Raw genomic sequence first — 23,807 nt, 5'->3', positions numbered from 1 at the left:
TTTATCCCAGGGATGCAAGGATTCTTCAATATTCGCAAATCAGTCAATGTGATACACCACATTAACAAATTGAAAGATAAAAACCACATGATTATCTCAATAGATGCAGAGAAAGCCTTTGACAAAATTCAACACCTATTTATGATAAAAAATCTCCAGAAAGCAGGCATAGAAGGAACATAACATAATAAAAGCCATCAGTGATAAACCCATGGCAAACATTATCCTCAATGGTGAAAAATTGAAAGCATTTCCCCTAAAGTCAGAAACAAGACAAGAGGGCTCACTCTCACTACTACTATTTAACATAGCTTTGGAAGTTTTAGCCACAGCAATCAGAGAAGAAAAAGAAATAAAAGGAATCCAGATTGGAAAGAAGTAAAACTCTGTTTGTAGATGACAAGATCCTCTACATAGAAAACCCTAAAGACAGCACCAGAAAATTACTAGAGCTAATCAATGAATATAGTAAAGTTGCAGGATATAAAATTAATACACAGAAATCCCTTGCATTCCTATACACTAACAATGAGAAAACAGAAAGAGAAATTAAGGAAACAATCCCATTCACCATTGTGACGAAAAGAATAAAATACTTAGGAATAAATCTACCTAAAGAAACAAAAGACCTATATATAGAAAACTACAAAATACTGATGAAAGAAATCAAAGAGGACACAAACAGATGGAGAAATATACCATGTTCATGGATTGGAAGAATCAATATAGTGAAAATAAGTATACCACCCAAAGCAATCTATAGATTCAATGCAATCCCTATCAAGTTACCAATGCTATTTTTCACAGAACTAGAACAAATGATTTCACAATTTGTATGGAAATACAAAAACCCTCAAATAGCCAAAGCAATCTTGAGAAAGAAGAATGGAACTGGAGGAATCAACCTGCCTGACTTCAGACTCTACTACAAAGCTACAGTCATCAAGACAGTATGGTATTTGCACAAAGACAAAAATATAGATCAATGGAACAAAATAGAAAGCCCAGAGATAAATCCACACACCTATGGACATCTTATCTTTGACAAAGGAGGCAAAAATATACAACGGAAAAAAGACAATCTGAATGAAACTAGAACACCTTCTAAAACCATACACAAAAATAAACCCAAAATCTATTAAAGATCTAAATGTAAGACCAGAAACTATAAAACTCCTAGAGGAGAATGTAGGCAAAACACTCTCTGACATAAATCACAAGCAAGATCCTTTATGACCCACCTCCCAGAATAATGGAAATAAAAACAAAAATAAACAAATGGGACCTAATTAAACTTAAAGACTTTTGCACAATGAAGGAAACTACAAGCAAGGTGAAAAGACAGCCTTTAGAGTGGGAGAAAATAACAGCAAATGAAGCAACTGACAAAGAATTAATCTCAAAAATATAAAAACCGCTCATGTAGCTCAATACTAGAAAAATAAATGACCCAATCAAAAAATGGGTCAAAGAACTAAACAGACATTTCTCCAAAGAAGACATACAGATGGCTAACAAACACATGAAAAAGTGCTCAACATCACTCGTTATCAGAGAAATGCAAATCAAAGCACAATGATGTACCATCTCACGCCAGTCAGAATGGCTGCTATCAGAAAGTCTACAAAAAAAATGCTGGAGAAGGTGTGGAGAAAAGGGAACCCTCTTACACTTGTTGGTGGGAATCCAAACTAGTACAGCCACTATGGAGAAGAGTGTGGAGATTCCTTAAAAAACTGGAAATAGAACTGCCAATATGACCCAGCAATCCCACTGTTGGGCATATACACCGAGGAAATCAGAACTGAAAGAGACATGTGGGCCCCAATGTTCATCGCAGCACTGTTCACATAAGCTAGGCCATGGAAGCAACCTAGATGTCATTCGGCAGATGAATGGATAAGAAAGTTGTGGTACATACACACAAAGGAATATTACTCAGCTATTAAAAAGAACACATTTGAATCAGTTCCAATGAGGTGGATGAAACTGGAGCCTATTATACAGAGTGAAGTAAGTCAGAAAGAAAAATACCAATACAGTATATTAATGCATATATATGGAATTTAGAAAGATGGTAATGACAATCCTATGTGCGAGACAGCAAAAAAGACACAGATATAAAGAATAGACTTTTGGACTCTGTGGGAGAAGGCGAGGGTGGGATGATTTGAGAGAATAGACTTGAAACATATATATGACCATATGTGAAATAGATCACCAGTCCAAGCTTGATGCATGAAACAGGGCACTCAAAGCTGGTGCACTGGGACAACCCAGAGGGATGGGATGGGCAGGGAGGTGGGAGGGGGATTCTGGATGGGGTACACATGTACACCCGGGCTGACTCATGTCAATGTATGGCAAAAACCAACACAATATTGTAAAGTAATTAGCCTCCAATTAAAATAAAGAAATAAATTTTTTTAAAAAAGAGTAGCTAATGGAACAGTAAGACAAAAATTGCTACTCACATCTCCAGTGGTGAAAGACAGATAAAACCAAGAATACATATTCACGGACAGTATCAGACAGTAATAAATGGTATACAGGCAATTAAAATGTTATGTAAATGGGTCATTGATGGTGACTCAGACTGAGTATGGGGGAACTCTCACTGCAAAGGACATTTCTCATAATAACCCCACCAAGTATATGATGACTGGGGAAATAGCATTTTAGGCTTAAGGCATGGGAACAGGTAGTGCAAAGTCCTGAGGTGAGCATAAGCTTGCTATATTTGAGTATCTGAAAAACATCTTGTAACCTGGAAGTGTGGTAGGTGAAGGAAAATTGGGAAATGGAGGTTCTAGAGGTGAAAAGGGACCAGATCATAACTGAGGGTAAAAAGCGTTGGATTTAAGTGGCACAGGAAGCTAGTGTGAAGCTAATGGTAGGTACTCATCAACTAACTGGTGACTGTTAGCATAGACTACAACCAATGATAGTATAATCCATCCCCCAAATAATAAATGTTCTCTGGAAAACTTATCTATGTTTAAAAGTTTCTCTATGTCTGTGTAGATACATGACAATTTATCTCTGAGCCAAGATTTCTAGATTCATTCATGAGAAGGAAAATACTCTCACTTATATTTATTTCACTGAGTAAAGGTTCCATTGGTTCATATCCTATGCAAAAGGATAAGGAAGTAATTATGAGGGGAGTTGATGAGAACCAAATTAGCAAGTATATCCAGACACTGGAACTTGACTTGATTGGTATGGATACAAGCAGGGACTTCCTCATATGCAGGGGCACCTATACCCCGTACAATACTTCTGGCTTCTCCCTGGGAGTACAGAACACAGAGAAAGTCACACTACAACACAACTCTTCAGTGGTTCATTCCTGTCACTTTCCCTCAAAGTAGAGGCCACAGTGCTCTGGATCCCCTTTTCCTATGTCACCCTTTAATATACTAAACTGGTTATTCATTATTATCTGCCTCCCCATTCCTAGAATGTGAGATGCTAAGGACAGAGATCTTCATCTAGTCCACCCTGCATCCCTATGCCAAGATTCTAGAGTAAGTGTTGGCAAACCATGGCTGGCAGGCCAAATCCGGCCCACTGCCTGTTGTGACTGGCCTACAAAGCTAAAATATTTACTATCTGGCTCTTGACAAAAAAAAAGTCTCCCAACATCTCACCTAGAACACAGCACATGCTCAATAAATACCTGATGAATGAGTTGATGTTACAGCCTCCAAAATTTTAGAAAGTGACAATGAATTATGCAGCCAATAAAAGTATTTAAAGTAGACATGAATACTGAAACTCTGCTACTGATTGAGCTACTGATACACAAGAAAAGCTTAATGGAATTCCTCCGAGTTTACTTTATTGCTTAAGTTTGAGGAAACTGCAAAGAGTACCAACGCTGCTCTGTCTGCAGCGCTCTTCCCCCAGACAAGCATGGTTAAGCTCCTTGCCTCCTTCAAGTCTTGGCTCACATGTCATTTTCTTAGTAAGGCCCTCCTGACCGCCCTATTTAACACTGCTAGCTCCCTCCAACTGGTGTTCCCTATCCTGTTTCACTACATTTTTTTTTTTAAAAACTCCAAGGCACTCACTACATCTGACACCTGTACTGTTTACTTATTTGGTTTGCCTGTCCCCTAACTTGCAGGGATGTTGTCTGTTTTTTTGTTCAGCGTTGTACCCTCGCTCCTGGAACAGGCCTAGGTGTATAGTAGGAGTTCAGTTACATATTAATAAATTAATAATCAGATAATGCATCTATAAAGTGCAAGGACCATGTAAGCATCCAAAACATTTTAGTTATTTTTAACAGTCTGATACTTTGGGAAATAATATTAATTTTTTGTGTGTCATTAAGGGAGAACTCATAAAATTATGCTTTGATATATTAAAAAGGCTGAAAAATTAATACAGCTTCGTAAGCTCTCATACTTCACCTTGAGGGTGAGTGATGTACTCTGGCAGAACCAGGAAGGAATTAGTAATACAAAGAGAATAGGAATCAGTCTTATAGTACCAGGAACAGAGAGATCCTTCTAATCAAGATTTTGAAACCATGTTTAATGTTGACACTTACTTTATTTTGAAAGAAATCTCATTCAAAAAGCTTCATATTTAGTCCCACTGTTCATTTATGCCCCTGGATGAAGTGCAAACATCTGAATGTTCATTCATCTGAATAATACCACTAGTTAAAAGCTTCCATTATTATAATAAAAATAGCAACAGTATTTATATTGTGCTATGGAAATTCAAACTTTCGCAATATTTAATTAGTAAATGACATGACAAATGCTATCTGCTGCTATCATGTACTAGGACTTAATAGGAATGAAATCAGCCTAGATCTTACCTAATTAGAGAACATTTCTGTATTAGAAAATACAGTACTGAAAACTCAATAATGATTTCCAGTGGACAAGTTTTCATACTATGACCTAACAAAAATCTTACAGCTCTTTAAAGTGTTAGAAATAGAAATCTGTGACTCAATACTTCTGCCTTGGAGCATGTCTTTATTTTTAATTAATGGTAAAGGTCCAATTTAAAGCAGAATGTGTCAACTGATTAGCTCTAAGTTCAAAGTTCTATCATACATGTCTGTACTGCACACAAAAAGTTAAATGCAAGGGAATGAATGTAGTTTTTTAGAACTTTTTTTAAAGTTAAAAGATTTATCTAAAGACTGACCCAATGGGTAACCAAATGAACTATTTATGAAAGCAGTTTTGTTTGTTTGTTTGTCTTTTGGTTACAGATATTTAAATAATCTGTATTTGTAGGGTGATATCTTGGAGATTACTTTACCATCAATATATAGAAGTAATAACCTGGTAGATAGCATTACCTACGAAAGGTCCATCCCATCTGCTATTCTTGCTAAAAGCTTTTCATGCACCAGTAAACTCAGTAAATATCAGAAGATAAAGCGTAAGCCTACCACGCCACGGATTTACTCCTAATGTCTCCTCAAAGTGCAGCCCGATGCAACGATTACAAATGATTTTCTTCTAATGTCATTTTACATAACCCTTTTTTCTGCATGAGTAGTTAGTGCGGAATGAATGAATGAATGCCATTAAAACAGTTAATCATTATCTGGGACACTGGCCTTACTCCCTTCACTACCAGGAATCTCCATGACAAAGGCCAAGAGATCAAAACGCCAGAGCTGCCTCAGTGTCCTATTTCTAACGGTAATTTTTTATGCAAATGAACCTGCTGGGGATCTCCCTCTGTGACCTTGGGCTGCCCTTATCTAGACTGAATTTGATCCAATGAGGGCTTGTATCTAGTTGAAGCTCATTACTATATAGGATCTGCAATCAATTTCATTAATTAAAGGGAATTTTCTACTCCTGTGAATGCAAAATAGACTTATTTTTATAATCATACATATGCTTAAAGATTAGACTATGTTTTTTATTAATCTAATTTGTTATATATGAATATAGATTAAAAAGCAAATACATCAAGTGCTTGAAGTTAATGTATTCATGACCAAATGCAACACCAAGTAAAGCGCTGAGCTTAGCTTCAGTCCTCCTGAACATCTGTATACACACCTCTCAAATCAATTATGCTTTTCATGCTTGAGAACTACCTTATTCTTTCAAAAATATTTCCAATTAATTTATTCTTTTAATAAACTCACTAACAGCTCAGGCCTCCTTTCAATATTCATGTATTTTAAAATATCCAACCCAAGTAATCAAATATGATTTGTCAAGAAAATGTTCCAACAATCCAAAAGCTTGCCCACATAGTCAAAGTCCACCAGTTGAAGTGACCTAATGGCATGAATTTCACATTTGGACAGAACAAAACTTTGAATTTAAAACATACTTCTCCCCCAATTTAAAGACATTATTTTTACTACCAACTCTAGAATCAGATATAGTATTCTAAGTATTTTATTTAGTTTTATGAAAAGTCGTCAGGGAAAGAATGGATGCCTTCCCTTTCCTTTGGTGTTGTTCACAAAATAAATGCCAACAGAAAAGTAACTGGTACACATTCAGGGAAAATCACAGCTGGTGCCTAAAACAATCAAAGAAAAGAAACTTTAAAGTTGGGCAAATAGTTTTGCAGTGAACTGAACCAAAGCTGAATCTGTGAAAAGGCAAAAATGCTTATCCCATAAAGGTTAGTATCTTGTTCTCCATTTTCAGTGATTTTCTGAAGTGGGCCCTCACACCTAGCAACCTCCACTCACAGTTTGAACAAACCTTCCATCTGCATGCTGTTCTGACAAATATTCATAGTATTACTTGCCTGTGAGAGATTTGGGAAGAAAGTCTCTTCTCAAGCTAAAGGCTTTGAAATTATTTTAAAACAAAGCTTCCTTCATGAAGATTTTTAAGCTTTGTTTTTCCTCAGTGAAAAAAAAGAATTCAATTGTATTCCAGCAGACATTGCCATTAATTTCCCTTATATCCTAAAAATTCCATTAAAAGCACCATATATAATGACATACCTGTATTTTCTGTGTGTTAAAAAAACTATGTCATGTACCCAACAGACTCCCAATCCATCGAGTAATTCCTTAATTAGGCAGATTTTTGAAACATGTATTATGTACACAACAGACCGTAACGTCTCCTTTGGAGCATTTTCTAGTCTATCGGGTGATTACATCATTAAGCCACACATGCTACGTAGAAAAAATCCTTATGAAAATTCATGAAAAAATGTACAGCACATCATTAGCATGCAGCAGACGTGTATGCTTTTGATATTTTCTCTGTTAAAAAAAAACTACATGAAGTAATTAGTCCAGGTCATGAAAACATGAGAAAGGTACCAGACACTGGTGAAAATGAAAATTGCAAAAAAAAAAAAAAAAAAAAATCGCATCTCTCATGGTTAAGCGGAGAATAATAGAGCAATTTGCTTTATTGGAAGATGAATTCTAAAACAGGGTTCATTTGAACTGCAGCAAATAAAGTGTGTTGCTTTATTCTGATTTGAAATTTGATTTGAAATTTCCTATGTACACATAACTTCCTCCCTACCCCTCTTTTGGATACTCTTAAGTTTTATAAGCCAATGGGTTGAAGGCTGCAAATAACCAGTGTGGCAAGACCATTAAGTATTCAAGTCCTTGAAGTACTGTATGTTTGTATACTTATATCTTCATTTTATGTACCCTACAGTGTAAGGGATTGCATGGCTGTATCTTTTTCAAGTCAAAACTACGCTACAGTAATAAGGATAGAGGTAAACAGTTGGTATAACTCCCAACCAGACAATATATTCACAATGTTAGGCAAAATCTAAGACAATATATTTGAAGACTAAAATGAATGAAGCGTTAAGTTTTATAAGGAGCTATTAAATTCATTAATTTATGGTTTTTCCTTTTGTAAATGACATTCTACCCTACTTGACCTCCCCACAAAAAAACCAACAACAAAAAAGAAAACCTCAGTAAGCAGAGAACAATGAACATATGCAAGACAGTAAGGATCACAGTAATTTACCCTCTGAATGCTCCAAATCTTCATGGCTTAAAAAGCATCCCAATTTTCTCCAAAGGTAGTGGCATTTATTCACTGGGCCATAGCTAATTTTACATGGAATGCAAAAATGTTAGTTTAAGTTTAATTTACCACCCTATTTAAATATTTCCAATGTAGCTCTCAAACTGCAGAGCTATCCCTCCGTCTATTTTAATTTTAAAGTAAGTTAGCAAAGGCTTCCTTCTTAATCCCCAGAGACTACCTACATAGTGACACAAACGCACAAATTTATGACAGCAACATAAATGCTCTTCTGAAGTAATGTGCAACATTAAGTGAAAATCGTTTCCCGGAAAGATATTATAGGTATCTATATTTTATTTGCCATCTTAAACATATCTGGGTCTTTATGGCCTTATTTTAAAAATGTATTTCCTTTTTATATTTCCTGGTGCAAATGGACTGCATAAATAAGCAATGTGCTATGAGGCTTCAGACCAGCCGATAAAACCTTTCAATTTTCATGCCAGCTTCTTCTTTTGTAATTCAAATCCGCCTGGAAACTGGCAGCTCTGAAAACTGAAACAAGCACTGCCACAAATACCTTGTAATGCTATCGACCTTGTCTGCCCATGCAGTGAGAAAGGGGGATGCGTATGTGTCTGCAGCCATCCAGATAACACAACTCATTTTTTTGGGGGGTGGGGGGGGTGGGAGGGGGTGGGGATAACAGAAGCCAGCCCCAGACTGTGCACCAAAAGCAGTCATTACCAGTCGTGCTGGAGAATAAGTCTCTTCAAAATACACAGTGCATTTAAAAACCATATATGAGGCTCAGCCACTGCAGTCATTACCAATTTTAATTTAGCTCCTTCAGTTTGCCAGCCAGATAAACTCTTTAGTGCTGTTTTTTAATCTATTTGCCACATTTTATGTTTAAGATTATAGTAATATGGACAGGAGAAGGAATCACTTTTAGGGGAAATAAAGAAATAGATCCGCTTATCAGCGCCCATCAGAAAGTTCATTAATCAGCTAGGCTTTGTGCCCTCTAAATTGAAAGGTTAAATAATCCTCTCAGGAATATTTCTCGGCCTCTCCGCCAATTGTCCGGAGAGGAGCTGCCATTCATAGCACGCGGGATCGGTGACAGGGTATCTTACCACTGTTTGGACCCCAAACAATGATGGACAAATGGCCTGTTTACAAAGAACCTTTTAGTACACGGATGGAAAAGGACCACAAGCTTTGATGAAGGGTGGAGGGATGAGGAGGGCGTGGAGACAGGATGTGGGGGGAAGGGAAAGAGAACAACACATACATGTGTGAATCTATTGATATTTTATGTGGATGTTTACTGGGGTAGACTATAAAACACAGAAACCACATTAATATACATCTTCCAACCACATGCAGTGCTTAACATATTCAAATCTGCCTATATATTTTGCATATAATTGCACATAAACTATCCCACTGAAAAACTGTAGAATAACAGAACCATAGCTTTATTATATTTATTAGCTAATACACAGGGGATCCAAATAAGCCCCGAGATTCTCATTTTTGTCATAACTTCACATGACTTACAACACATACTTCTCCCCCTGCTGATAGCCCACCCATGCTTATCCTACTGAAATACTCTTAGCCACCAGCCACAAACGTAGAGAATTCCACAGCAGTAAGTACCTGCTTAAAGGGGGGAAGTAATGCTTTTACAACATGCTCCATCTTAGCTCCTGCTTTTCCTAAAGTAAAGAATATGGAATAGGAATGCTTTTTGAAAGACTATCAATCACATCCATTGAGAAGTGTTTAATTTTTTGTTGTCTTTTCTGCTGGACCCATATGAGAACATGGGTGGGAGTCTTCAAAACAACTGACCAAGCTCTTACAACTCAACATTTTGCTGTGAAATCGGGCTGGTTTCTGGTATCAGTCATATGAAGGCACAGGAAGCAATTTTACCTGAAGGGCAAAAAACTGATATGCTATCTCGCTTCATTTTTTATCTGATTAACATAAACTCTCTAGCTTTGATAGAAAGTATTATAATTGCTTATGAGAGATAACTATATTCAGATGACAATGAAGTTACCACTTAAGAATTATACATTTATTAACAATGTGTTTTTTTCAAAATGATATCATTTTATCTTTATAATGGTACACATTCTATATCATCATTTTCACTAGGAGAGGGAGTAAATATGTTTGTGATCTACTCTTTTTTTTTTTGTGATCTACTCTTAAAAAGTCTTTATAATGATTTTTAGGCAAGTCAAATTAAGAAAATAATTTGTTTGCTATATTTAATTAAAAGTTACTCACCTTTATTTCTAGAAAGAAAATGAGCATAAATAACTAGAAAATGAAAACTGAGTAAATAATTTTAAGAAAAGAAACTGCTTATGGGGATTTCATTTCAACAGCTCTAAGGAGGAAACATTTTTAGGGGACAGACATGAAAAGCATCATTATGGATCTCATCTTAGGCAAATAAAAGACTTTAAAATACATAACCTGAGTTTGGGATACTAGTCGAGTGTTCTGTCTCTACAGGAGTGAGTCATCTGTGGGATGGCTGTACTGGAGCTCACAGAGGGCTGAACACAGGCTGTGTGTTAGGTACTGTGCTAAGTACTTTACATTTATTATTTCACAGCATACTCATAACAACCCTAGAAGGCTTTATACCCATTTTTCAGATGAAGAAACTGAGGATCTCAAAAGGGAAATGTTTTAACTAGGTTTGCACAGCTAGTAAATGAAAGAGTCATAATTTAAACCAAAGTCTGATCCCAAAGCTGGCATTCTTTCCCCTATACTACAATTAAAACATTTCCTAGTAATTTCCTCAGAAATAAGCCTGCCCTTTCAACCCAATTTTACAGCACATTTTCCTAAAGACTTTAATATGTGAGAAGGAATATGGTATAAAAACAAATAAATGAAATGTGAGTGATTTAAGAATGAGGGAATTAAGATTTTATTGTATAAACACAGTAAAGGAACAATCCAAAATTTAGTTCCCTTAAACTGAAAAGAAATGTGGGATAATCCACAAATACATGTAAAGGAACAATACTTATGTAAAACTGGTATTTATAGACATCAATATACTACAAAATTATAAAGGTGACCTTAAAATCTATTTAACAGTTAATTCTGTATGAATTTTCAAAAAGAGGAATTAAAATACTGGGATAGCTTTATTAACAATTGATTTACACACTGAATCCTTTTTACAAGCTAATATGGATTTCTGAACATTCCTAGTGAATAATTCTTGTTTTTCAAATGGGATCTACTACCAGTGTATTGGTATAATTAAGGGGGAGATCTATTTTAATTCCAAAGATATTAAAAAAATATTTTTGCTCAACTGTCCTATAAACATGTAGCATTTTTCTTCATGTAATAGTTTAGATATTTCTAAAAAACCAGAGTTGTTGGTCTTGGAGGACCACTGCTGAACTCAAAACAACTAGAAGAAAATATCTGCAAATGTACAAAAATGTAACTCTCATGACTTTCTGGTATGTGGGGATCAAATGGCAAATGAATTCAAAGTCTAAAATCTAGGTTTATCAACAATCCATTAACTTATAGTAATTTAAGAGATTTTGCTTTTAGAATCTTAAACTTAATTCAACCTAAATTTACAACTGTATTTTATATCATAACAGAAAATATAACACTAATTGAGAGAGATTATTCATATCAATAAGTCAAGGGGTTCTTTCAGGAGCCTTCTCCTGAAGATTAGTCAAATGACTGAACAAAACATTTAAAGGTTATAGTTGATCATGATTGTGAATAATCGATTCCTAAATACTTAAGACCTGTTGGGAATTATTGTAATCTACCATGTCATTCACATGCATGACTACTAAAAGGAATGCCTACTACAAATATCAACTGGTCCAGTATACTTTTATTCTTGCATTGAAATGTTCAGAGATCACCATAAGCTCAATCACCTGGAATATATTTAAGGAATGCATGAACCACCCCGTTCAAAGCACATATGAATAATAATCACTCGAATATGCTAAAATTGTCCTACCTAATAATTCTATACTCTTTATGTGTATTTAACATGACAAAGAATAGGCATTCAACATTTCAGATTTTTTAATTCTAATTTATTATACAGCTAGGTATTATTGTGCAGTAGTAAACTTTATGAATCTTAAAATTCTCAGGATCTCAGCTTACATTGACTTTTATCATATTTGGAACAGTATTTCAAAGTGTAGAGCTTCAAAGGAAAACATTTGGGATTATACAAATGATGTATGTTTTTTAAGGAGAAGAAAGAAAATATTTTAAAAATGTTATACATGCTAAAATTATAAATACTTAGAAATTGAGATTTAATTGCAACAAAATTTAAGTATCAAGAAGAAATTGCCCCTGTAACGACTAACTATAATTCCTTTCTAAGTATAAAGGTGAACACACTAAGGAAAAGAAAAAAAGAGTAACAAAATGCCCAAATATAATTTTCCATGTTTCTGTCATCTTTAGGAGAAACATTTATTAACAGGTAAGAAAATATAAACCACAACAGGTATTTCTTTAAAATTCTAAAATGGAAGTAAAACTTGAAGCCCATATAGTAAATGTATGTCTTAAATGTAATAGACTTTGCTCCCAGCCACTAAGGGGCATACAAACAGCACAGGGATTTTTTTTGTCAGTTGAAGACAGGAAGTTTATAATAAAGCTTAAGATTCAATTAGCTTATTATTAGCAACATGCACTACCTAAAAAAAACCAGAAATCACAATAATGGGTTATTAGGACATTAAAGATATTTAGAAAATGACCAAAACACAGCTGTTTCCTGGACAAAATGTTTATCAAGAATCTTTTCTAAATTGTGTGAATGCTGCATACTTCTCATTTCTTCTGAAACATTTAAATCTACATTAGAATTATTTTCATAAAGCACTTGATATTATTTAAACATATTAAAACTACTCAAAATATGCCATATTGAGTCCCCATTTAAAACAAACTAATTTTTGTATTAAAATACTGGAAATCAAGTAAGTTGGGCATTCTCACTGAAGGAGATGACACCTCAATATTCCTTTGACAAAATAAAAATATGAAGGCTCTCTCATGTGCTTCAGTAAATAGAAATAAACTATATTCAAATCTAAATAATTTATTCTACTCAAATTCAAAAATAAGTTTGTATATTTACAATGTCTAAAGGTCTGAGGAAACACTGTGAGAGTAAAAATAACATATGCATTTATAATTCACAACACTCACCTTTTCCCCCCTTCCTATTACAGAAGCTTTCGAAAATTGCTTTTTGATGATTTGGCAAATTGTATTTATTTTTAAATGAATCTCATTTATTGAGATTGATAATTCCAGGTTTCATTTGCTTTGAAATTGCATTTTCCAATTGCTTCCAATGATAAGTTCTAGCAAATGTGGTCCAACATGCTAGTGAAAAAAATCAGTTGACCTATTCTGTAAATGTAGTAATTATCTTTTATACTAAATTCAAAACATGGTTAGATTGAACTAAAAAATTATTAGCAAAATGGTGACACTAAATTCTTTAAGAACAGGTGAGTGTTTAAGTATATATTAAAGTACTCACATAAATTTTCCATTTGAAAAAAATCTTTAAAAATTTTGGTCACTGTACAAATGTATTTTCTATCTCTGCTATCAAAATGGAATATTAGAGAACAAGTCATCAATGCTTATTCAGAAAACTCTTTTAATTCAGACACCAAAGTAACCTGAAACAGAAATCAGCATGATTTATTTTCTAGTACTACAAAGGAAAGATGGCCCTGAGGTACTACAAAACAGTCATGTATATCTGAATCCTCAGAGCATTTATGGTAGTGTTCTAGTATTAAGGGCATTTTAATAAAAATGGAAACTCCGAAAAATTTTACAGAGATGTAGTATCTTAATAACAACACTTAACCATAGTGATTCAAGACATAGAGGAAAAAGCCCTACAATTTAAAGAAGAGTATTCCCAGTTCTTGAGGAAGCTGGCAGAGTGAACTGAAAGACCAAAATAAGGGCCTCCAAAATGAATTTATAAAGTCTTAGTTTGTGATAATTTGTATGCCAGGCTTCAAAAAAAAGTATAAAGAAAAAGGTGACTTAAATAATTCTAAAATAGAGTGAGGCTTAGTTCTCACTCTGTTTGGAGGTATCTGACATTTTAAAATACAGTATGTAACCAGTTCTATTTCCTTAGACACACACAGAAGAAAAATCAAAGTCCTAGCACTTGATATCCGCTGTGTGGATGGGGTTCTTGTGGGTTTTACAGTTCTGTTTATGTAGCCAAGAAGCTCTCATTAGGAGATTTAGGATTCCCAATATATAGTCAATGAAGAGAGAGAAAGAGAAAAAGAGGGAGAGAGATTTTCGTCCATGAAAAGAAAAGGTTTTGGCTTGAGGTTGACTTTTTTTTTTTTTTTTTTTTTGAGGTTGACTCAAAAAACTCTTCATTTTTTCACATTTTAAGTTAATTAAAATATATTCCATTTTAATATTAGCCAGGTAGAAAATCATCACCCACCCTAACTGATATCAGAATTCCAGGATAAATGCCTTTGTATAGTTGTTGCCTCATAATGAAATTCCACTTTCTTGGTCCTTCCTTCTGGACTATAAAACAAAGTTCTAAAGTTAAATTTAAATCTGTTGGCATTTAGGGTTGCCTATTCAATGTATGGCAGAGAATGTTTTAGAGAGTAACATTCAAACCCCCATTTCCATATTGTGAAAATCCAAAGAATGCATTTCTAAATTGATGTTTTCAAGTCAGGAGAGAAAACTAAGTGGCAAGATGAAATGATATTGTTAGTGATGGTCCATAAGATACACTCTGGCATTTAATTAGTTCAGGTAAGACTACTATTAATTACTAGTAAATGCAGGTCACAAGCTTTTCCTAGACTAGAAAGAAAGACAGAGAAGCTATTCCTTTCTGTTCATGTCCCTGAGAGCAAGTATTTTGCTTTTTGAATTCTAGGTATTCCAAACATTATATATAAAGAAACACTCAAAACTTAATTCTTTCAAAAAGGTCACATTTGCTTCCTGTTTAAACTTTTAGTTATAATAAAAGGTAGTAGAGGTTGTAACACATTTTAACAATGCACACAAAGAAATCCAAGCACAAAATTAAACATAAAAGATGTATTGTCCTTTTTGGTTCTTAATACATCTGCCCCCCAAATAGCAAACTCCTGGTTACTTTTTAAAGTAAGTAGATTAAAAACAAGATTAACAAAATGTCCAAAACATGTCAAACTGTAGCCTCTACTAGTTAAAAATTCTGTTGGTTGTAAAACTCTGTTGGTGGCCATTTTGGCCTGGGATTTTTAATATAAATGAGACTAGAAATGACAGGGGATGGGGGAAGGGACTTTCCTTCTTGAATAGTTAAAGAGGGAAATTTTTAAAATCTAGACTGAGTTATCTGAAAGATGAAAAAGAATATTCAAAGTTAGGCTTTACCAAAATCTGAAAATATTACAGAAATTAAAACACAAGAACAGTGCTATATTATTGAAGATTTAAAAAACTTTACATTTTTTGAAGGAGGTAAATACATAAACTATTCAGAAAAATTATTTAACTGCTAAATAAAAATAATATAGTTTTCTTTTTCCCATGCAGATCTACAAATGATAGTCTAAAGTCATTAAATTATGATATAATTTTATAGCCACTAAATAAATATATAAAGAAAAATGACATGGCCAATATTTGTCATAATATGGATACATATCCATAAATATATGTAGTGCCCGAGTTTTATCAGGATGCATCCTTTAGGATGATGGTCTTTTTCTTTTTTCTTTATTAATACAGTGAGTCTAGTCAAGTCTGGTTAAAAAGCTACTATTCAGACATAAGTTGTAAAGGAGACTTTATTTGACCTCTCATGAAATCACTGAAAATAGTGAATGTTTCTTTAACTTTCTTATTTCACAACGTGTTTTAAGGAATTTCTGATGTGACTCACGGGCTTACTCAAGCCAGTCAACTCTACCCTCTTTCCTAGGTGTTTGAGAAATAAAACTATGTTTAACCTACAGTTTTTTGTTTATTTTTTAAAGAAAGTGATTCCTGGATAGATCTTAAATTGTAGTAGTTAAACTTTAGGTTTGTAAATGTCCTTCTGTCCTCACTGATTGGCAGTCAGATACATGCAATCAAAAACTTCTCAAACGTAAACATTTCTAAACTAGATATACAAATCCACTTCTTCCTTCAAAAGAGAAAGCATCGTTTATTCTGAATAAGAAATGGGCATGTTTTGGTTAGAAAAAGAAATTAGTTAATGATTACGTGTAGAAATATCCAATTTTAAGAAGATTAGCTTAAATGGCTATATAATAGCAGTTCTAACCTGGGCTTCACTAGTTGGTCACTGCCCTGACTGATGCCACCTTCATGTGTGAGGGCTACTGTGAGTCAATAGATGGCAGTCCATCGCCTAGTAAAAGAGCTGAAGATGACTAAACTCATCATGCATCTTGCTTTTTATTCAAGATTAAATATTGCTTAATTGCACACACTAGGATATTGCCTATATGCATAATTATTTTAGCTATTTTATTTTAGCTGGATTGATGTACATGATTATAAATATACTTGTTTTGCATTTATACTTGCACAGGAAACTAACACTTAATTACTTATTAATTGAAATTTGATAATTAAGAATTGTGATAGTTATTTCAATATTATTTTGAAAAATTAATCATAATTCCAGATTTAAGACAAAGTTTTCAAAATGATTTTGTTAAACCTACGGATAGAATATACTGTGATTTTTCCAAAGGCAAATTCATTTTGTTTTTACTTTTTTTTAACTATTCCTTTTACAATTTATGTTTCTCAAAAGCTACAATGTTAAACAAACCTTAAAATATCTGTTATACCAAACACTGTTTTCTATCCTTCTATGATAGTTATATTAAAAAAAATACAGGTGCAAATAATGAAAAGAATAATTTTAAAATAGTATTTCCTACACTTCAAGTTTTCAAGACTGGAATTCTCTAACTTACAGGAAAACAAAATTAATGCAATGTCATATATATTCGGCTATTATTTAATAAAATGCTGATGAAAAACTTGCTATACAGTTCCAAAGAGTGAAAAGTATAATACATGACTCGATTCCAATTAAGTTTAGGTTAAGAATTTCACCATGTGTTAGGATAAAAAAACTGCTACCTATACACAAACATAATGTATTTATATGCATTATATCTGTAACATATATGTGTAACGTGTGTATATGTGTGTGTGCCCGTGCTCACTCACATGTGTGTGTATTTATTTATTTTTGAGTAGGGGATAACACTAAAGAATTTTAACAAAACCCAATTTGGGAATGAGGATAGTAGAGGAATTACAGCTTTCTACCAAGAACCTTTGAACAAAGTAAACAGTGATAACGGAGTGTGAACACAAACCACCTGATGACTTCTGGGGCCTGTAACAGGCACATGGAGAGTCTAGTCGACTCATTGGTTTGTTTTTACTTCCTAAGAGGAGAGCAGAAAGAAGACATGCTTTGTAAAAACTGTGCCGTTCCTATTTTACTATGTCCTCCAACAAACAAAAAACTTTTCTTAGTAAGTTAAACTTTAAAGAACTGCTTTTAAATATACTGCACAACTGTATAAGTACAAGAGTAATTTTTATTGTTGTCTCTTGCTCAGCACAACATATTTAATATATTAAAAGAAATGACTAGCAGGTTCATGGTGAATTACTGAAATTATTTAAGCTAAATATTAAAAATAAACTGACTTCATAATATTGAGCCTTAGTCAATTTGATTCCACAGCAGAATTTGTTTTCTGCTTCTACTTGCCTAAAATCATAGTAAAAGGAAATGAAAGAATTAAATAACTTGAATGATATGAAGAAGATATTTGTACATTTTGAATAAGTCAAGAAGGGCTTAAGGATATGACAGCTGAATTGTTCTATGTGAAAGATACACTAAGTTTTTTCTAGCTGCACTAAGACATACGTGTAAAGCTTTCAGTAAAGCCAGAAAAATTATAATGGAACATAGTGTGGATAGTATGCTTGTGGACTGTAGATAATACAACATTTTAAAGACACTGGATTGCTGGATTACTACTGTTCTTTTTTGCTCCTAGCATACTTTTCCCCTTTAATGAATGTCATCTAGGAAAACTGAGAAATACCATGATGTAATCATTAAATGATGTGAGTAATAAAAAACAATCAAAATCTTTCAAGAACTGGAAGATAAAGGACAGAGTAGTGGGCAGGGGAGAAGAGAAAAAGGTATATTATTGCTTTCTCAGTGCAAAAATGCTTCAGATGTTTATTATCTTCCAGTAGAAGATGCTTGTCTATATTTTATGGTCAGCAGTTCAGAGAAGGGTAAATAGGCTAGGTCTTGGGGAAAATAAAAAAGGTGTTTCTACTCACCGTTAGGTGATACTGCCTCCAGATTTCTGGGCAAGCCTGGAAAATAAAAATATTGATCAGCTGCGAGCATGAAACAAGGTACTTTACAGCCTGTTGGTTTTGGCATAACCCAGCATCCACCGGTGTCGGTCACAGGAAAATAAGAAGCTTAACAGAAAGGGTCTGCATTTCAGCTTCAAAAACCTGGCTAGACAGTTTAATTGAATTTTACACTGGTTTAACACACTCCCTGCCATTGTCAGAAAGCCAGTAACAAAGTTTTCTCTCTCTTTTTTTCTTTTTAGGTTAGAAGTTTTGGGCACTAAGATGTGATTAAGAGCCATAACTCAGTTAAAGTGATAAATGAACAGCAGTGTTCAAAATCAATAAGACTCACCAAGTACACCTTTTAAAAGAACATTTTGAACTCTGGTAGTATGATAGAAAACAATTTAATAACAACTACTTTTAAGAAGACTTCACTGTAGTTACACATTTCTGATGTTTTACCTAATCACTTGCTACATTCTATGAAATACATAAAAAAGAACTAAAAAAGCAAAACAAAAGACAGCTTTAAGAATCTACACTCTATACCTTTGCCCATAAAAGTCAAGTCTTCTCCACTGTTACATTTATAGAGACAGAACTTAAAAAATCCAATAAAACCACAATAATTTTGTAAAAGAGTGATTTACTGAAACCAGAATAGGTAACAACAAAACAAAGCAACAGCAACAAAAACCAGTCAGGAGACACTTCCTTGTGGACACACATGTTAAGTCTTTCCTTATGCTTAAATTACGGCTCTGTGAAAGAGACACATCTTCCAAGTTCTTCAGGAATAGTTGATCAGTTTACTATTGTCTCAGAAAAAGAACTGTTGAAGACAAAAAATATTTTCAATAATAACTATAATATAGCAATGATTTTAACAAATTAAACTACCAAGCTAGGTAAATGGCAATCCTTAAAGTGGATGTGAATTTACAGCTTTTGTTTAAAAAAGCATATATACACAAACATATATACATACACACACATATGCATACATCAAAATAAGAGTGAGTTATATCTTTTTTAAACCTTTATAATCTTTGAAACAATTCTTTATTTGTCATTCCTCTTTATTTTTCAGGGTAGTGATAAAAGTAACAAAGATGATTCAAACAATCTAAAATATTATGGACATGGCAATAATTCAGAAAATAACTTTTGAATGGCAAAATCTCTACTGATGATACCATTAGTGATAAAAGTAGGTATGTTCCAAACATGCTGAAAATTTTATCCATTATCTATCTTAAGCTTATCTATCCAATGGAATTTTCTAAAAAAAGGTGTGCAAATTAGACTACTTACTGGTCAGCTTTCCAATTTAAATGTCATATTCATGTAAACTAAGGTGTCTGACTAAAAAAGCCACTTATATACAGTAATCTCTGGATGAACAACACTGATCAAAAGGAAACTATTATTAGAAAGTAAAAAGTAGCTTCAGAAGGCAAAGATTCTCTGTTAGGTACCAAACAACAGATGCAAACTTGTAGGATACAAAAGTTCTTACAGATGTGTGTATATATGTACACACGTATTTTTTATAAACATATTTACACACAAAGATCTAATGTAAAAGATATCCTTAAATATTCATCCTACCTTCTATCATAAGCTTTTTGCTATGTATATATAATTTGAGTTGGATTACTGTAGAGATAAGCAAGCAGTTATTTATACATTAGTTATGGATAGTTCTTGATTACCACAATGTCCTCAGAATAATACGGTTGAAAAATCGCAATCACTGAGTTGTCATACTCTGGCAGAATGCCACTCTACCATGTGACCTTTTCTTGTGTTGCAGCGATTTGGTAATAAAAGAATTACTGAGTTTTTGAACAATCATCTGATTGCACTGTATATGAAGATGATGCCTAATACAGAAAATTAGTACTAAGAGACATGAAACTTCTTTTCTTTCATTAGACAATGCTGTTACAATTTTATAAACCCTACTTGACTATCTCACAAGTACTTTTACTCAACATTCCCTTACATGGTTCCATTTTACATTTTCTATATATTTTCAGGTAAGGGTAAAAGAAGTAAAAAATATTTTACCTAAAAACAGGTGCCATTATAAAGTAAGTACCTTTAATTCTAGATATATGACATTTAACTATGTCTCATTAATGAACTCTTAAAATGTAAATGTTTTTTGTTTGCTGTAGCTTCAACTTCTTTTACCATTCCTAAGCTACTGTATGTATTTTTCTTTTCTTTTTATAATGCCATAGTATGCATATTCATATACTGCATACACATAAAACAGCATATGGAAAAAGCCAAATGAACTTTTTGGCCAACCCAATATATTGCATGGAAAATTTAAGATAAAATGAAGTAAATTCCATAGCAAGAGGATTACTATTACAACTGGAGCATTTTAAGATGTTTATTTAAAAATATTTACAATGAAGTATAGAGATATAAAGGCTAATGGAATGAACTAGAAAGTCCAGAAAAAATAAAGAAAATGAATGACTGGTCTGCTGTGGAACTTACCTAAGATGAAAATGTAACAAACTATTAAAGCACAGTTTATTTGTTGGTTGTCCTGGTGATCTCACCTCACTGGCACTTAGGCGGATGGCAACCCGAAGGGCCTCCGCAAGCCCCACAACTGAAAACACACAGTGCACTTGTACATCTGTTTTAGCAACGTGCTACACTGTTTGCCAACTTTTACCCAACTAGTTTTCCCCTCTATTGTATTTTGTATAATAAACCATACATGAATAACTGAGTGTTATTATTCATAAAATTCAAAGATGAATCAACACAGTTTGCCACACCAGATGAATTGAGAGTTTATATTGTGCATTTCGACCCATACTGAATTTTATCAGGTGCTAATTATTGTTTTACTAGAACAACGGCTTAGTGCATCTGTTGTTTAATTCCCACTTCCCTATTCTCAAATGTGAACATCAAAGAAAATAAAACACTCAATCTTAAACAGCCCCTGACAGCAGACCAAGACTCAAGTGCTCAATAGACAAGGCCCTTGCCACCAGTTCTCATATTTCCACAACAATGAACAAACACAAAAACAGCGCTAAGCGGCCTTTCCTCCTCCTCAGCTCCCCTCGGCCAGTTGTCTGCCTTGTACTAGAGAGGGCCCTTGGACGCAGCCCTGCTGGGAACACGGCACAGGAGAAAGGATGAGCCTTACTAACATGCCAGCATTTGCAAAAGGGGAGAAAAACCCAGTACTGTGTTTGGTATATGAATAACCAAAATGTGCGAGCTGACAAGAGACCAGGACAGCCCTGTGGCTCCCCGGGAGAAAATGTAGCTGTGATGAGTGACAGGGCTTTCAGGAAATATGTTCACAATCACAGACAGTGAAGGCCATGACCTAGATCGTTTAAGAGCTTGTCTTGTCAAATTATCAAAAGCTTCTTCCTCTCTGAATAAAGAGTGACATAAGTGAGTGTCAGAAAGCTGCAGGCTGACAAGCCAAGCATACAATAACAGAATGCACGTCACATACATGCTGAACACCGCCACCGCTAGCGGCAAATCTTAATGAGAGCGCGGCCAGCCCAGGAGACTCGGGTCCCTGCTGGCACAGCCACTCATCTCACAAAAATCCTTCAGCTCCAAGTCAGTTAGGCTCTGACACGACAACTACAATTACGAAACACAACTTTTTAACAGAATCCTCTGGTGCTTTGTCAAAGCTTCTGTTGTTAGGGGCTGGCTCCCTCAAGTCACTGCAGCAAAACAAAAGATTTAATCAAACAAGCAATATTCAGTGATGGTAAATAACATAAACATAAGAGAATAATTTAGTTTTAACATTTGCTGAATGAGAAGATATGAGAAGAAAAGCACGCCAACCTCTGAACTCAACCACTATCTTAACTTTCCCACAGGCACATTAATGTAATTTTAGGTGCCTACATTTAAAAAAAAAAAAAAAACCTTCTACTCTGGAGCTCTGTCAGCAGGCTTTTCATATAATTACAGCTATCAAGTCATCTGATTGTCTGCATACTTTGGTAGTCACTGTGTATATACACTATGTCTCAGAAACATAAAATACTTATATAGCCTGTTGTATATATACTCTGAATATATGTGAAATAGAATTTTTTCTATGTGGAATATTTTAAAAAGAATATCTTGGGCATTAGCCTGTCATTAAAATTCCATAAAGATTGCTACAAGGTCTGAAATCATAGAAATATACAATTAAAATTCAAGATAAATTTTAATAGCTTTATATTTATATATTTTAATAGTTTTATATTATTATTATATAAAGATTTGTCATTCATGATAAAGAGTCACAACCATACAACAGATATATGCAGCAGTGTGTAAAGAGTCCATACAATTTTTTTTTTTAATTTACCAGTCAATATGGAAAGCCATGCATTGGTCTCTATCTCTAAGCGACCTCCAAAAGGAACCAGACTTCATAAAATCATCTTCCCATACAAGGTCAAATTTTAATCAATCCCTATACTCTTAGTCCTTTGTCATCAGGGAAACTGACAAGCTTAAGTTTTTCCTCAAAGACATTTCTCTTTCATGTTTTCCTCCTAACTTAAGTGCAGTTATGAGGGCATCAAGTTTGTCAGTAGTAGATTACATTTCAGCTTTAAATTATAACATTTATATTTTATAGAGTTACATCAAAATAATCAACCAAAAAATAAATAATACATGTGTTACATTGTGTTACCTTAAGCAAGTATATTTTCATTAAAAAAATTCACCTCAGAGAATCACAAATCTTTCTGGAGACTTCTTGATTATGATTCTAGTCTACTAGATTCTAGTCTACTAGAATGTTATGTTAAGTCTACTAACATAACTTAATTTTACAAATAGTTGATAATGTTTATAATATATACTTGCTAGGTTTTAGCTAAAAGAAAACAATATGAGAGCCAGTAAAATGAACCATGATGATGTAGTGGCTAGTTATCAGTGACTCCATGGCCAAACAGAATTCAAATCCTGGCTCTATTATTTACTATTGCAGGCAAGTTACAACATTTCTGTATCTCAGTCTTCTCATTGACAAAATGGGGATGACAGTACTTCTTCAGAGGGCTGCTCTAACGGTTAAAGAGAAAATAAGCATAAAGCCTTTGGGACAACGCCTGACACAGGGCAGGCACTCTGCTGTGTTAACTGTTGCTACAATGACGTCATTGGCACTCTCCATATACTGTTGATGCAGTAGTGGATCATGAGGAAATGGGCATCAATCAGGTACCTGAAGTAAGTGAAATCTATTGCCTAATGGTCAACTCTTGGATGTGACTAGATCTGAGAGAAAGCAGAAACTCAGTTTAACTGAGCTGTTGA

General features: G+C 34.0%; 1 protein-coding gene across 2 annotated transcripts in view; it reads right to left on the bottom strand.

Annotated features, from left to right (window-relative positions):
• Positions 1-23,807, bottom strand: part of ZCCHC7 (zinc finger CCHC-type containing 7) — a 249,116-nt gene that overhangs the window by 14,973 nt on the left and 210,336 nt on the right. For both annotated transcript variants that reach the window (XM_061132935.1, XM_061132934.1), the window contains exon 6: positions 18,441-18,476. In XM_061132935.1, the coding sequence (XP_060988918.1) occupies positions 18,441-18,476 (36 nt within the window). The remainder of the gene's footprint in view (positions 1-18,440; positions 18,477-23,807) is intronic.

The sequence above is a fragment of the Dama dama genome, chromosome 29, assembly GCF_033118175.1.
Source record: "Dama dama isolate Ldn47 chromosome 29, ASM3311817v1, whole genome shotgun sequence".
Taxonomy (NCBI): Eukaryota; Metazoa; Chordata; class Mammalia; order Artiodactyla; family Cervidae; genus Dama; species Dama dama.
This window is presented reverse-complemented; position numbering and strand designations above follow the sequence as displayed.